Here is a 15,537-nt window from a genome sequence, read left to right as displayed (position 1 = left end):
TCATGTCCCAGTTACACTTAATGTTGTCAAATGTTCCTGGTTAAATAAACATTACATAAAAAAAGAAAAACCAAATTTGTCTTTTCACATGAACTATGTAATGAATGTTCTATTCATTAAAACCAAGTATAAATCTCAAGTTCGTTTTAAGCATTTTTACATTTATTCCAAAATAACTAAAGGCACAATTTAACAATTTGAACAATATTTTTTATTTGTGAACTGTTGTTCAGCTGTTCTTTTTATCTGTCAACTTGTAACACTGTCCAACACTGCATGTATGCATGTGTGTGTATATATATATACTGTATATAACATTAACTTTTTTGCTCACCATCCACTGTGGCTAGTGGTTTTCTCTCTCTCTCTCTGAAAAGTGAAAGTTACATTATTGCGCCATTAGATAGCAGCACTCATAAGTCTTTATGAGTGAGTCAATAGCAAAGTATTTTATATTGAAATGGACTGAAACAAGAAAACAAGGACGTTGTTTTTGACTTTAAACAACTCCTTAAGACGCAACTTGCACTGACAAATGGGATGTAAAAAAAGAATCTTGCATCACAATAAGTGTATTGTGATTGTCAAAACATTTTAGTAACTAAACTGAATTTTATTAGGTTTAGAGACAACATGTTACAATGTTTATATGGTACAATTTCTGGTAAGCTATGTTTTTTTTATTATTGCTTGAAACAAATTTCAGGATTTCAATTCAATCCAGTTCTTGTGATTTGATTTAATATTGACTAATTTGGATAAATATTAGGTAGGCCTACACAAGATAGGCGTTAATTTTTCTCAAGAAAAAAAAAATCTCACCTAATGCTGTAAACATACAGAGAGCCTTATCAGCTGGTAGTATTATTTAAGGTTAAAAATAACTCAAATTAAATATAATGCGTTTTTTTATTATTATAATAACAACTTTATTTAATGATATAAGTAAAAAATAATAAATATGTAATATAGTACACATATTTAGCAAAATACTCTCTATAGCTCTTTTTTTCTAGCCAACTAACGTGCTATAGCCTATATTATGGTCATCAAATGGCTTTCCTGAGGTAAATGTTATGTGACATAATTGGTCTCCAGCTGTTTTATTGACACTTTCCACGGTTGAAAAACACTGATTGATCGATATTATGTATGATGAATATACATTTCTGTAAGTTGTACTGTTTCTTTTAACATTGTTCATTCGTGTTTATTTACTTTTAGCTATAGTGCAGCAGATTAATGGCATATTTCAAGAGAATCGTTCAAATTGGTATAAAAGCATGAAATTTGGCACAGATACTCTCTAAGGGTCACTTTTTGGGAAAAAGGCGTTGGCCACCCAAAAATTCAACATGGCGGCCATTTTTTCAAGATGGCCGCTATTTCTGTCAAATGCTCATTATGTCAATCGTTCAAACAGTGATGTAGGCATAACATTTTGTGAAAATACTCTCTTCAGAATGTTTTTTTGGAAAACGGTGCTTGTCCCTCAAAAATTCAAGATGGCAACCATTTTTCAAGATGGCCGCCATTTTTCTTGAATCCTTAAAAAAAAAAATTCAAATGGTGATGCTATCATGAAATTTGGTACAAATACTCTTAAAGGAACATTATCATGGAAAAAGATGTGTGCCACTCAAAAATTCAAGATGGCGACCATTTTCAAGATGGCCACCATTTCTGTCAGAGCTCAATTTAATGTGTAAAGGAAGTTTTTGTTTAATAGAGTGAACGTCATTACACAACCAGTGCACACTGGTGACTTCACTGCTGTGGAACTCAGCATGGGGTTCAGTGTCAGCTGATCTCTGGTGTCACTGTAGTTCTTGACTAGTAGTAATAGTATAGCTAAGTTTAGTGTCCCAAATGCTGTCTAACAGCCCCTCATCAATTAGCTAGTAATAGATGTAGTTAGATAGCCGCACCTGAATTGACAGGTTGTGCCAGTGCGGGAGAGCCGAGCCAAGGGTAAGTGGGGCAATACATGACTTGTTCATGTATGCTTACCTGGAAGGTGTACAGATCACATGGGACATAAATGGCACTGGATGAATGATTGGGCTAGGTGTAGGTGACTCGTACTTAGTTGTATCCCATACCTGAATATGAACTATGTCTATGATTGAGGTGGTAAAAGGATAACCCCTCGGCCTTAATCAGACAACAAACCTCCAAAATGGCAAATAAAAATCGGATTGGATGAAATGTTGTCTTTGTCAGACAGACACAAAGGAACCCCTCCAATCACCACCTACCCATCATGTTTCTCAACATGATGGCTATAAAATGATTGCCACCAACATTCCACTCTTTCACAAGATGAACAAAATGCCTGGAACGATTGGATGAAGGTGGTGGTATAGAAGCTACTTTGAGAAGGAACCAAGCGAAGTATCACTACAATTGTCGACTTCAGTTCAACAACACAAAGTTACTTTGTGCCCAGAAGCAACAATCCGATGCTCAATGTAGTGAGACAGATCAAGGCCAAACAAAGCATCGCAGAACCATGATGCAGAAAAGTCTAGATGATCAGGTTTGCTTTCTTTGTGGTAACATATCTCCTGAATCTGACCTACGTCAGGTAATGACACTGCAACTGAATGACAGACTACATGAATGTGCACAAACACTGAATGATGCTAAATTATTGTCTCAACTAAATGGTGCTGATGCCATTGCACAGGAGCTGAAATACCATCATTTGTGTCTCATTCATCTTTACAACAGAGAGAAACTCCACCTCAGAAGGCTTGAGAAAGAGTCACAGAGTGAAACAATTCAACCAGCCATCTTTCCTATGGCTCTTTCTGAACTGGTCACCTATATTGTTGAAACCAGTCTCAATTCTGATGGTCCTTCCGCCTTCCGTCTCGCAGATACAGTGGGGAGAACAAGTATTTGATACACTGATGATTTTGCAGGTTTTCCCACTTACAAAGCGTGTAGAAGTCTGTAATTTCTATCATAGGTACTCTTCAACTGTGAGTGACGGAATCTAAAACAAAAATCCAGAAAATCACATTGTATGATTTTTAAGTAATTAATTTGCATTTTATTGCAAGACATAAGTATTTGATACATCAGAAAAGCAGAACTTAATATTTGGTACAGAAACCTTTGTTTGCAATTACAGAGATCATACGTTTCCTGTAGTTCTTGGTAACAAGTTCAAACAGGTGCAGTTAATACAGGTAATGAGTGGAGAACAGGAGGGCTTCTTAAAGAAAAACTAACAGGTCTGTGAGAGCCGTAATTCTTACTGGTTGTTAGGTGATAAAATACTTATGTCATGCAATAAAATGCAAATTAATTATTTAAAAATCATACAATGTGATTTTCTGGATTTTTGTTTTAGATTCCGTCTCTCACAGTTGAAGTGTACCTATGATAAAAATTACAGACCTCTACATGCTTTGTAAGTAGGAAAACCTTCAAACCAAAACCAAAATCAGCAGTGTATCAAATACTTGTTCTCCCCACTGTAACCTGTACCAGCAGCGTATCCTTTTTTCTAACAGTGGTCCTTCCTCTCTGTGGACTACACCTTGCCGTGGTGGAGAGGCTTGTGTACTCCAATGAACCTGAGAGCAATGCCGGCGAGGATTTTATATCCCTGGCAAGTTTAACTAAGCTGGACAGGTCAAAGGAGAGGAGGCAGACAAAGCAGACATTATGACTATTTGACAGAAATGGTGGCCATCCTGAATTTTTTGAGTGGCACATACCTTTTTCCAAAAGAATGTTCCTTGAAGAGTATTTCTGCCTAATTTTATGCTTGCATCACCATTTAAACAATTCAAATAAATAATATTCGACAGGAACGGTGGCCATCTTTAATAGAAAAAATCTTTTTCTATTAACATGTCCTTTAGAGAGTATATTTGTATCAAATTTTATGCTTGGATCACTGTTTGAATAATTGATATAATAAGCATTGAATAGCAATGGCCGCCATATTGAATTTTTGAGTGGCCAACGCCTTTTTCCAAAATAGTGGCCCTTAGAGAGTATCTGTGCCAAATTTCATGCTTCTATACCAAAGTGAACGATTTTTTTACTAATCTGCTGCACTACTAGTAGAGATCATCGGTTCACGTGCCGCTATAGGGATCTGTCACGTCACATTTCAGGGCTGCCAACTCTCACGCATTGAGCGTGAGACACACGCAATTGACACTTTTCACACGCTCTCACGCCACACATCAATTTTCTCACGCACAGAAAAATTGCGGAGCAAAGAGGTACTCGTAATATTAAACTAATTCTCAGCTCTTAGATTCCGTCAATTTTATTACGAAATTCAGACAAAAATACGTTTGGCGCTTGTAAATGTGACGTGACAGATCGCTGAGCGCCTCAGTTCAAGTGCACGTTGAAGTCAAGTGCTCGGTTCGATCATCTGTTACTTTTTTATTTAAAGATGCAGTACAACTTACCGAAAGTATACATAATATCGACCAATTAGTGTTTTTCAACCACGGAAAGAGGTCAATATAACAGCAGGAGAACAATTATGTCACATAACGTTACATTTACCTCAGGAAAGCCATTTAATGACCATAGCATGTTAATTGAATAGAAAAAATTGCTAGAGAGGAGATTTTGCTGAGCACTATATTACATATTTATTATATTTTTACTTATGTCATTAAATAATTGTTATTATAACAAAAACTGCATTATATTTAATTGAATTTGTTATTTTTAACCTTTAATAATACCAGCAGATTGGGCCCTCTATGTTTACAGCATTAGGTGAGATTATTTTTTGAAATAAAATTTAAAATAAACATGTATCCAAATTAGACAATATAATATTGAATAAAAATCGGAATCAAATCACAAGAATGGAATTGAAATCTTGAAATTTTTGTCAAGCAATAATAAAAACTGTATCCTACCAGTCACTGTACAATGTAAACATTGTAACATGCTGTCACTAAACTTCATAAAATTCTATTTAGTTACCAAATGTTTTGACAATCACAATTACACTTATTGTGATGCAATATTTTTTTTTTTATTTTTTTTTTTAAATCTCACTCCAAGCTAAACTCAAAAGTTGGCAGCCCTGCATTTACAAACGCCAAAACGGTATTTATTGTTTGAATTTCGTAATAAAATTTACAGAATCTGATTTTTTTTTATATCATAACTAACCTGCTCTGTCTAGTCTGTCGGTTTCCGTGTCCTCTTTGCTTCGCGATTTTTCTGTGCGTGAGAAAATGGATGCGTGGCGTGAGAGCGTGTGAAAAGTGTTAATTGCGTGAGTCTCACGGTAAATGCGCGAGAGTTGGCAGCTCTGCATCAGCCAGGATGAAGACGAGAGAGCTGAGAAAAGCAATTAGAGCTGCTCACAAATATTGGGCATAGCCAAATCAGCAGTTTGGAATGTCCTGTAAAAGAAAGAAACGTTCTGCTGACTTCAGCAACCGTCAACGACCGAGTCGGCCAAGAAAAACAACAGCAGTTGATGACAGACAAATCACAAAAAAAAAAAAACTAAACTAAAATAACTGTCAGTCAAATGATCAGCAACCTCCAAAAAGCTGGGGTGATGATGGTCTCACAATCTACTGTTCACAGGAGACTTCGACTGAAGAATTACAGAGCAAAATTCAATCTTCCATCAGCACCAAACATAGAAAAACCAGATTGGAGTTGGAATGAGACAAAGATGAACCTTTATCAAAGTGACGGGAAAACAAAATTGTGGAGAAAGAAAAACGGAACTGCAAATGATCCAAAGCGACCTCATCTGTAAAGTATGGTGGAGGTAGTGTCATGTGCGTACATGGCTGCCTCTGGACCAGGCATGACTGTGGCAGCAAAATTAATTCCGAAGTGTACAAGAAAATGCCACCAGGCTCAAGTGCTTCATATTGCAATAGGAAAATGACCCAAAATACGATGATTTTCACAAATTCAATGAGTAGGCTATGAGAAAGAAATGGACCAAGTCATTCTCCAGATTTAAATCCAATTGAACATGCATTTCACCAGTTTAAGAGGAGAACAGGAGACTAAAGGCAGAAACTCCCCAAAACAAGAAATGGATGAAAACGACATCCAAACGACAAGCAATCCAGCGGTCGGAATCCGTTCCCCCACCCAAATGATGAGAGATGTTGATGTAGTGGCTTAAAATATGCTGATTATATCCTCTTTGTGCGTGAAACTTAACCAGCACCAGTTTGATAAATATTGGAACATCCTTGTGTAAGAAACCTGGGGGGAACAGAATCCGACTGCAAACAATCCAGCTGTCTGAATCCGTTCCCCCACCCATATGATGAAAGAAGTTGATGTAGTGGCTTAAAAGATGCTGATTCTAGTCTGTGTGAGGATGGATCTTAACCAGCATCATTTTAAGATTTTTTTTGCCGTTTTTATCCTGATAGGACAGACTGAAACAACGTATGAGAGAGAGGGGGGATGGGATCATTAAAAGGTCATAAACTTGGTTTCGAAACCGGGTCTCCTAAAGCAGGGGTTTTCAAAGTGGGGGCCGCGGCCCCCTGGGGGGCCGCCAGGGGGCGCCAGGGGGGCCGCAGCAAGTTGGAAAAAAAAAAGTAAAAAAAAGTAAAAAAATAAATATTTGCTAATATGAGTATTGTTATGAAAAAACATTATAATAATTTGTTGCATAGCCTATCTGATATCTGATTGATCGGCTAGTGACAAGAATTGGCCGATTTTCACTGATATTCAGTCTGACATATGCCAATTCAAATGCACTCGGGCGCCGCATGAATAACATCGCGCAACATCAACATCACACATGCACACAGAACGCACAGGAAACCTTGTGAATTACGGCCGTTTCAGATCGCGAGCGGCGCGTGAGCAGCGCGAATTTTTTTCGGCGTGCATGTTCAGTGAGTGCATTCACACCGCGAGCTGGAGCAGCGGGTGAGCGTCAAGCAGGAGCGTCGCATGAGCAGCAGTGAAGCGGAGGGTTTCGACGCCGAGTCTATTTTTGTAGCGCTGCTCACGCTCAGTTAAAGTGAAAGCACACTTTTGATGGACAAAATAAATATGATTTCACTCAAACAAAATGCACATAATTTGCATGTATAGTGTGTTTTAACAAGGAGTAGGCTATGTCAGAAAAGAAAATGAAGACAAAAATATTTATAGAGAATGTATCCATTTAAACTTGTTTTTATTAACCAGTTTGGGTAAAAGTGGTGTTTTATTATATATATATATATATATATATATATATATATATAAAAATACATAGGCCTATTTGTGTGTGCTGTAAAGTGGTTAGAAAAAATGAAATCAGAATCGGCTTAAATCTGTATCGGCAGGTCAAACTCAATGAAAAATCGTAATCTGCCTTGAAAATTGTAATCGGTGCATCTCATCTTTCTGATTGGCTGGTATCAAACACCATCACATAATCTGATGTTCACCTAGATGTTGTATTTATTTATTTCTACATGTGCCGTGCCATAGTATTGTCGATGGGTTCAATACGGGGGGCCTTGGCCAGAACCTAGTGGTATTTGGGGGGCCTTGGCATGGAAAAGTTTGGGAACCCCTGTCCTAAAGCACAATAGCGTTAAATGACATGCACTTCCTACAAGGCCATTGGTGCCAACTGTCAGTTTTGTAAATATTAGAACCTAATTTTCTACATATAACATAGGGGGAGCAGAATCCGACAGCAAGCAATCCAGCTGTCTGAATCCGTTCCCCCACCCATATGATGAGATAAGTTGATAGTGGCTTAAAAGATGCTGATTCTTATCCTCTTTGTGCGTGAAACTTAACCAGCATCAGTTTGATAAATATTAGAACATCCTTGTGTAAGAAACCTGGGGGAAACAGAATCCAATGGCAAACAATCCAGCTGTCGGAATCCGTTCCCCCACCCATATGATGAAAGAAGTTGATGTAGTGGCTTAAAAGATGCTATGTAACAATTTAAAAGTCTTTACTGTCACTTTTGTTGAATTTAAGGTGAGACACTACAGGTGAATAGGGTAAATTTTTTAAATAACAGATATCACCATGAAACTTCCTCAGTTGATTACTTACACAAGTATATATAAAAAAGTATTACAAGTTTTTGAAATTTGTATGTTTAATTATGCAAATTAGGCATAATCTCATTAAATATGTGTGATTTTGCATATATTTTTGGTAGATAGATCTGAACATATGATAAAGCCAGGTGCAATTTTTTTTTTTTTTTTTTTTTTTTACACACAAGATGAAAAAAAAAAAAAAAAAATCAGAGGGATTTCAGGATTTATGCTTTCATGACCTAGGAAATCAAAATATATTGTCCATAGCTTTAAAAAATAAATTTTCACCATATTTTTTTGAATAAAATATAAAATAAATCAGGCCAGGAATGATTTATTAACAAATCCCTGTGAAAATATCTTCAAAATACTGCTAAGTGTATAACTGGAAAGTTTGGTGTACATAGGTGCTACATAGCCTGAGATGTTTATACTGGAGAATGACAAAAAACTAATTTTGAGAAAACGGCATTTAAAGATTTAATAGCTCTAAATGAGATTTCGTCATTAGCTTTAAATCCCCCTTTTATTTGGACATTCACGATTGGTTACTGATAGAAAGGAAATGCCCATATTTGGGTTACATAGCGTTGTGCAGGAGACTCACAACGAGACCGGTCATGACAAGACTTCAGTAAACAGACGGAACTCGGCATGTCGCGTTGGAATGCTAACTTCTTGGTAAATTCGGGAGAAACTTATCGCCGCAAGTAAACAAAATGTAATAAATAAACATCTTAATGTATATTTTCAACGTTTTCTTTATAGCAGCTTGAAAGAACATTGAAGGAGTAAACTAGCCCAAAATCTCAAAACTGACCACTGCATGAAAAATCGATGTTTTTGCCTGCCGTGTCTCGACTTAATGCATTTAAAATACTTACAGACCCTGAACTTTTGAGCACTAATGTGTTGAGGACAATGTGCAGACAGTGTAAATTACAATGTAAAACACTAACAGTGTTACATAAGGCTGTCATATATAATATTGGTGCATGCATAGGCCTACATTACACCACTTTGACTAATTTAAGCATTATGTATCTTTTGGACAAGTTTATTTAAGTTGTTCTGTAACATGGAAACAATGGGGGTGTGAGGGCACTGAGGGACGTAAAGTGACATTCACTCAGGGGCCGCAGCGCAGGGCCCATCGTGTCTATATTTGGCACGAACAGTACGGTATGTGAAGAATGGCGTCTCACACATACAGACGCGCACAACTAATTTTAGCTGTATTTCTAGCCGCAATTACACGATACAAATGTCTCTCGCCAATGAAAACAAACGGATAAATGGCGTTTTAAAATAGTTTGTCACTTCCTCTCGTGACGTCACTGTGTTTGTGTTGAGCGAGCGGACACACACACTGGCAGATTAGCTCTCCAAACCTGCAGCTGGTTTCACTTCTTACAGTTACAGTTTTAGCATTTAATCGTCTTCGATTACACACTTTACACTTCCCTTTTTTTCGTGCACTTGCACCTAAGAAGATCCAGAGGTAAGAAAATGTTATTTCACGTCCCGGGTGTCGAAACTAGCCCCAAACGGCTAACGTTAGTTCACTCCGGTAGGACACATACAGAAAGGAGTGATAAACATGAGCACAACACTGTATTTTGTTTTTCTTTTTTGAAAGCATTTATTTTATATGCAACTAGACTTTTTTTTTTCTAGCGCTATTAGCTGCTAAGCTGTCATGTTTTAGACTTCATTTGCTTGTCAAATGTTGTGTGTTTTTGCTAGCTGATCTGTCATGCGACCTTTTGTTGACAGCATGACAACAAGACGAGACGAACAGCAAGCAGCCCGTTTGCCTTATTTATCTGTATGACCCAGGCTGTATGCATATTTTGATCAACATTTATAAGACTGGGTCGAGTGTGTCAGGCACTTGCTACACGCAGAATACATGTATTTTACTAGTATAAACAATATGTCAATGCTTTTCATGGCTGAAGCTCCATTTAACCCACCAGAGTATTACCTGAACCTAGAAGGAGTACCAAAATTTGACAAAATTAAAAATGAATGAATGAATGAATGAATAAGTGTTTTGAAGAGATGCATTATTTACCCTCATATCATATGGACAAATAGAAATTAATGAATGAATAGAGTTTGAAATTTAAGAAGTGAAAGATTAAATAAATAAAGGCAGAAAATATAAATAAAGGCAACAATAAAAAGCGGGTACAATTAATGTACTTTTTTACATTAAATTACAGGCAAATGGAAAAACAGTACTAGTATGAAAACAAAAATGTGTTTATCTTTTATTTATTCATTTATTATGATTAATTTATTGACATCTATTTTTATTTCATTTTAATAATTGTCAAGTTAAAAATAATAATAAATATAATTTACATAATTTTTTTATCATTTGTTTAATATTTCTTGACATCTATATAATTTGACAATTGTCAGATTATTAGTCTATTATTATCATTAAATAAGTGGCCGTAAGAACACGCTCATTGTCAACCAGTACTAAATACTAAATTGGTATTAAAGAGAATAATGATTCCTAATGTAAAGAAAGATATTATTTGTTCTGTCAACATCATTCTCTTCTTAATAGATTTTTTTCTCTTTTTTTTCTCTCTAGGATTATTTTTTCACTTTCACAGCCATCTCATCTCGGTGTGGCGTCACCCAGCCTGGGTGAAATGTCCTGTTGTTCCACATGAGCTCTACTATGTGGTACATCATGCAGAGTATTCAGAGCAAATACTCATTGTCGGAAAGGCTCATTCGAACCATAGCGGCCATTCGCTCCTTCCCACATGATAATGTGGAAGACCTTATACGCAGGGTAAGTTGTGTTACCAAAGCTTTAGAGAGTTGTTTCGTATATACAACCGCAGGGATCTGTGTTGGGCCCTCTGTTATTCTCAATATATATGATGCCACTTGGAAATATTATAAGGAAACATGGAATTAGTTTCCATTGTTATGCTGATGACACTCAAATATATATTTCATCACGGCCGGATGAAAACGCTAAATTATCCAAATTGACAGAGTGTGTTAAAGATATAAAAGATTGGATGACGCGTAATTTTCTTTTATTAAATCCAGACAAGACGGAGGTAATACTTATCGGTTCAAAAAACCGCCCACAGAACCTCTCACAATACAATTTTAACATCGTAGGATGTCCTGTTACTTTATTCTCTACAGTAAAAGACCTGGGTGTTATACTCGATTGTAACCTGTCTTTTGAAAATCATATTTCGTATGTTACAAAAACAGCCTTTTTCCACCTTAGAAACATTGCTAAGCTACGTAATATGCTATCAGTTTCTGATGCAGAAAAGTTAGTTCATGCATTCATGACCTCGAGACTAGATTACTGTAATGCTTTATTAGCCGGTTGTCCTGCATCCTCAATAAACAAGCTACAGTTAGTTCAAAATGCCGCCGCTAGAGTTCTTACTAGATCAAGAAAATATGATCATATAACACCGATTTTATCATCACTACATTGGCTACCTATAAAGTTCCGTATTAATTACAAGGTATTGCTACTGACTTATAAAGCCCTAAACGGCTTAGCTCCAGTCTATTTAACGGATCTTCTATCGCCCTATAATCCATCGCGCTCTTTAAGATCAATAAATTCAAGGCTTTTGGTCATACCTAGGATATCCAGATCAACCAAAGGAGGGAGAGCATTTTCACATTTGGCTCCAAAACTCTGGAATAGTCTTCCTGATACTGTTCGTTGCTCGGACTCGCTCTCCCAGTTTAAAACTAGATTAAAGACGCATCTTTTCGGCCAGGCATTCATATAATATTGTTAATCTCACAGTTTCAAACTACAATCCGGCCTCTAGTTCATAAATGCCAGAGGAGAACTGGCCCCGACTGAGCCTGGGTTCTCCCAAGGTTTTTTTTTTTTTTTCTCCATTAGGTCACCTGATGGAGTTTTAGGACACCATTAGGTCACTTGATGGAGTTTTTTCGGTTCCTTGCCACTGTTGCCTTTGGCTTGCTCAGTTGGGGATATTTTGGGGATATTTAATTTTATTCTATCAATCAATAAATTCCACTAGAAACAAACTTTGTTGTATTATTTTATTTTAATACTGTGAAGCTGCTTTGATACAATCTGTATTGTGAAAAGCGCTATACAAATATACTTGATTTGATTTTGATTTGATATCACATTCTGAATGAAAACGTGCTCCTTTGCCAGGGAGCAGATGTGAACAGGATGCATGGCACGCTGAAGCCCCTGCACTGTGCCTGTATGGTGGCGGATGCTGATTGTGTGGAGCTCTTGCTGGAGAAAGGCGCAGAGGTACATCATATAGCTTAGAAACCAACCATTTCCCTAAATTCAGCGTTTTGACAGTGTTTAAATATTTGTAAAGGGGAAATAATTCTATTTACAAATATCAGAAATAATTAATTCATAAATAGCATTATGTTTTTGGGAAGTCACTCCATAAAATATTTTAAAAGCCTAAACCAACTTTTTATTGTCATAATTGGAATGTTAGATTTTCACTTGGATTGTCAATAATGAGTGTGTGCAGTGGTCCTCTCTATGGTCCTCTTCATCATTTCCTGTTTTGTTTTTTGCTTTCTTGCATATTATTGCATGTAGGTTGCACCACGTGACTTTGATTTGGCAGACAAAAGCTTTTCAAATATTAATAAGAAATTAAAGTTTTTTTGTTAAAATCTATAGATGCACAACTGTATAAACGTTTCTTTTTTTTAAAGAAATGAAAACTTTTATTCTGAGTGTGTTCGAAAACTGTAAAGACATTCAAATGTTTACAAAAGACTTCTATATCAAATAAATGCCATTCTGTTGACATTTCTAATCTTCAAAGCATGCGCATTATAGAAGATTTATACCATTTCTCACATAGGTAAATGCCTTGGATGGTTACAACCGCACTGCCCTGCATTACGCAGCAGAGAAGGACGAGGGTTGTGTGGAGCTGCTTCTAGAATACGGAGCCCTGCCAAATGCGCTGGACGGAAACAAGGATACCCCACTGCACTGGGCCGCCTTCAAAGATAACCCAGAGTGCGTACGGGCCCTGTTGGAGAGCGGCGCCTGTCCGAACGTCCGCGATTACAATAACGACACGCCCCTCAGTTGGGCGGCCATGAAGGGCAACCTGGAGAGTGTACGTGTGCTGCTCGAATACGGCGCTCAAGTCCACGTCACCAACCTGAAGGGCCAGACGCCCATCTCGCGGCTGGTGGCGCTGCTGGCTCGGGGCCTGGGCACGGAACAGGAGGAAGAGTGCCTGGAGCTGCTTTGCCGTGCCGCGGGGAGGTTCGAGATCCGCAGGGCCGACGGCTCCTTACCGCGTGAGCTCACTAAAGATCCTCAGTTACTGGCTCGACTCACTAACCTGGTAGCCCAGCCGCCCTCGTTGCGAGCCTTGGCGCGCTGCGCCGTTCGTAATAGCCTGGGAGTCCAGTTCCTCCCGTCTGCGGTGAAACAGCTCCCGCTTCCAGAGTCAGTGAAAGAATATGTGCTCCTCAGAGACTGAGCGAGAAGACTGTCCTTAATGTCAGACGTGGTCTTCTGTCTATGTGAACATGTGATTGTAATCAGACTGCGATCTGAAGTGTGTCTGTCCATATACAGAGTGAATATGTAAGGAAGTTGCCCATTTTTTGTTTTGTTGCCATAATGTCATCAAGCAAATTCAGACTTGGGTTGCAGTACGATTATGTGCTTTGGTGCAGAGAAATAGCGATCTGGTAGGAGAGAGACGTCGATAATGCATTTATGAACCCATAATGTTAAAATAACAGATGTGAAATATTCTAAAATGCAAAGACACAAAATTATTTAAAAATATTATTTACACGTAAATGCAGTGGAAACAAAATAACACTTTAACAGCACTTAAGTTATAATCATATATTACATTTTTGCGTTTCAAACTTCTTTAAGTTCGTTTTTTTAATTTATGCTGTAATTTTTGGTGTTTTTAAAGGAAATAACTGAAGCCTTTAGATGAAGTTTTAAAGTCAAATAAATATTAACATTTTTGTTAAATCATTTTATGAGGTTTCCCAGTCATCGAGAATAAGTACATCCTGGAAAAGTTGAGAAAAAATTGAGTAAATTTGCCACAAAAACAACATTGTTTTACATTTGTTTTCTAATCTATGGCATTTTGAAGTAGGACAATGTAAGAACACTTTATTGGATTTCAAACCAATGTCTTTTTCTGTCCCTCTATCACTTTCATACTCATGATGCATATTTCTCTGATTTAGAGTGTTGGACTGTATTATAAATTTTTTTTTTGGTGCTAATGATTGGAGAAAATGAGCTGTGCTTTTACGTTTGAGATGAAAACATTACGAACCTTAACAAGAATCTTCTGTGTCAATATTGGGAATGTTCATTTTCTTTCAGCCTCAGTGTCACGTTAGCATGATCATTCCAAATGTTGGCAAATTGTAAATGGAATGTCTTAAATGAATGGACGTCTACACTTGTGTCACATCTTGTGAACCCCAAGAGATTTTTTGCAGCTCTATTTTCATTTCTCTTGTTGTTGTTGTTGTTATATTGCTTGATTAAGAAGTATGTAGTGCTTACATCTAGTTTTATGCATGCAGACTAACCAGTAAAAGACTTCATGCATTGTTCAAGCGTTTTACTGCAGTTATTTCCCCAAATCAAGTGAACTGTGAACATGATCAAGGGCACATATCAAATGCTTTGTCAATGACACAAGACCTTATTTGAACTATGTGTATAATTTATTTTACCAGTAGAGGGCGCTGGAATACCACATTATATAAAACAGTCAGATAAAGCTACAGAATTTTGTCAATTGCCTTGTTTGTAAAATACTAATAATAAAAATAAAAATTTTACATGAAAGAAAAAGACTGTTACATACAGTATCAACCCTTAAGGAAAAAATACCTATAGTTTTAATTACCTATATTTAACCTACTTACAAGTTGCAATAGCTAAACATATCTATTAAGACTATTTTACATTAATTATATTAGCTGCAAAAGCAAAAATGTACATTTGATTGTTTTTTAGCATTTGCTGTATGGTACTTTTTTAAGATAAAAAAAAAAAAAACCACTCCGTGAAGCCATATTTTTGTTTTCTGAATAGGAAATTTGAATAATTTTTATTGCATTTTATCATTTCAGTTCCTTATTTCAGCAAGCACTGTTTGTGTTTTCCATCATGCTTTATTTAAACTCCTGTGGAAGCACAGGATGTCCTCTTTATGAGAATGCAAATCAGTCAGGAAGGAAACTACAGTAGGACTGAATAAAATAACCTTCCTGTCCTTTCAAAGCCGTCACCTTCAGTTTACATCACAGTTTTCATCTTCATCATTGGCTCACAATAGCAGAGGATTGAATCACTGAACACTTGTGAAGAGAGACAAGCCCAGAGATGGGAACCACATTTGCAGAATCACTGTTAAAAGAACAAAGAAAACGACTCTACAATCATTTTTTATATTTT

At 36.9% G+C, this 15,537-nt stretch overlaps 1 protein-coding gene across 3 annotated transcripts; it reads left to right on the top strand.

Annotated features, from left to right (window-relative positions):
* Positions 1-8,628: 8,628 nt before the first annotated feature.
* asb8 (ankyrin repeat and SOCS box containing 8) lies at positions 8,629-14,690 on the top strand. Of its 3 annotated transcripts, none has more exons than XM_084099795.1 (4): positions 8,629-8,766; positions 10,657-10,863; positions 12,250-12,354; positions 12,935-14,690. In XM_084099795.1, exons 2-4 carry the CDS (start codon positions 10,735-10,737, stop codon positions 13,568-13,570), a joined length of 870 nt encoding a protein of 289 aa, XP_083955921.1. In that variant the 5' UTR covers positions 8,629-8,766; positions 10,657-10,734; the 3' UTR covers positions 13,571-14,690. The 3 variants fall into 3 exon arrangements, with proteins under 3 accessions (XP_083955921.1, XP_083955923.1, XP_083955922.1); XM_084099797.1 differs by having other exon boundaries at positions 8,635-8,726; XM_084099796.1 differs by lacking the exon at positions 8,629-8,766 and adding an exon at positions 9,177-9,546.
* The last annotated feature ends 847 nt before the right edge of the window (positions 14,691-15,537 follow it).

Source organism: Abramis brama (assembly GCF_963993115.1).
Source record: "Abramis brama genome assembly, chromosome: 22".
NCBI lineage: Eukaryota > Metazoa > Chordata > Actinopteri > Cypriniformes > Leuciscidae > Abramis > Abramis brama.
The sequence above is the reverse complement of the archived record's forward strand: the minus strand, read 5'-3'. Positions and strand labels throughout refer to the sequence as shown.

Excerpts from the sequence above, each read along its gene's own strand:
- asb8 (XM_084099795.1), top strand. The coding sequence starts at position 10,735 with ATGAGCTCTACTATGTGGTACATCATGCAGAGTATTCAGAGCAAATAC. Across the intron at positions 10,864-12,249 it reads TGGAAGACCTTATACGCAGG|GGAGCAGATGTGAACAGGAT; the intron begins GTAAGTTGTGTT and ends CTCCTTTGCCAG. Across the intron at positions 12,355-12,934 it reads TGCTGGAGAAAGGCGCAGAG|GTAAATGCCTTGGATGGTTA; the intron begins GTACATCATATA and ends TTTCTCACATAG.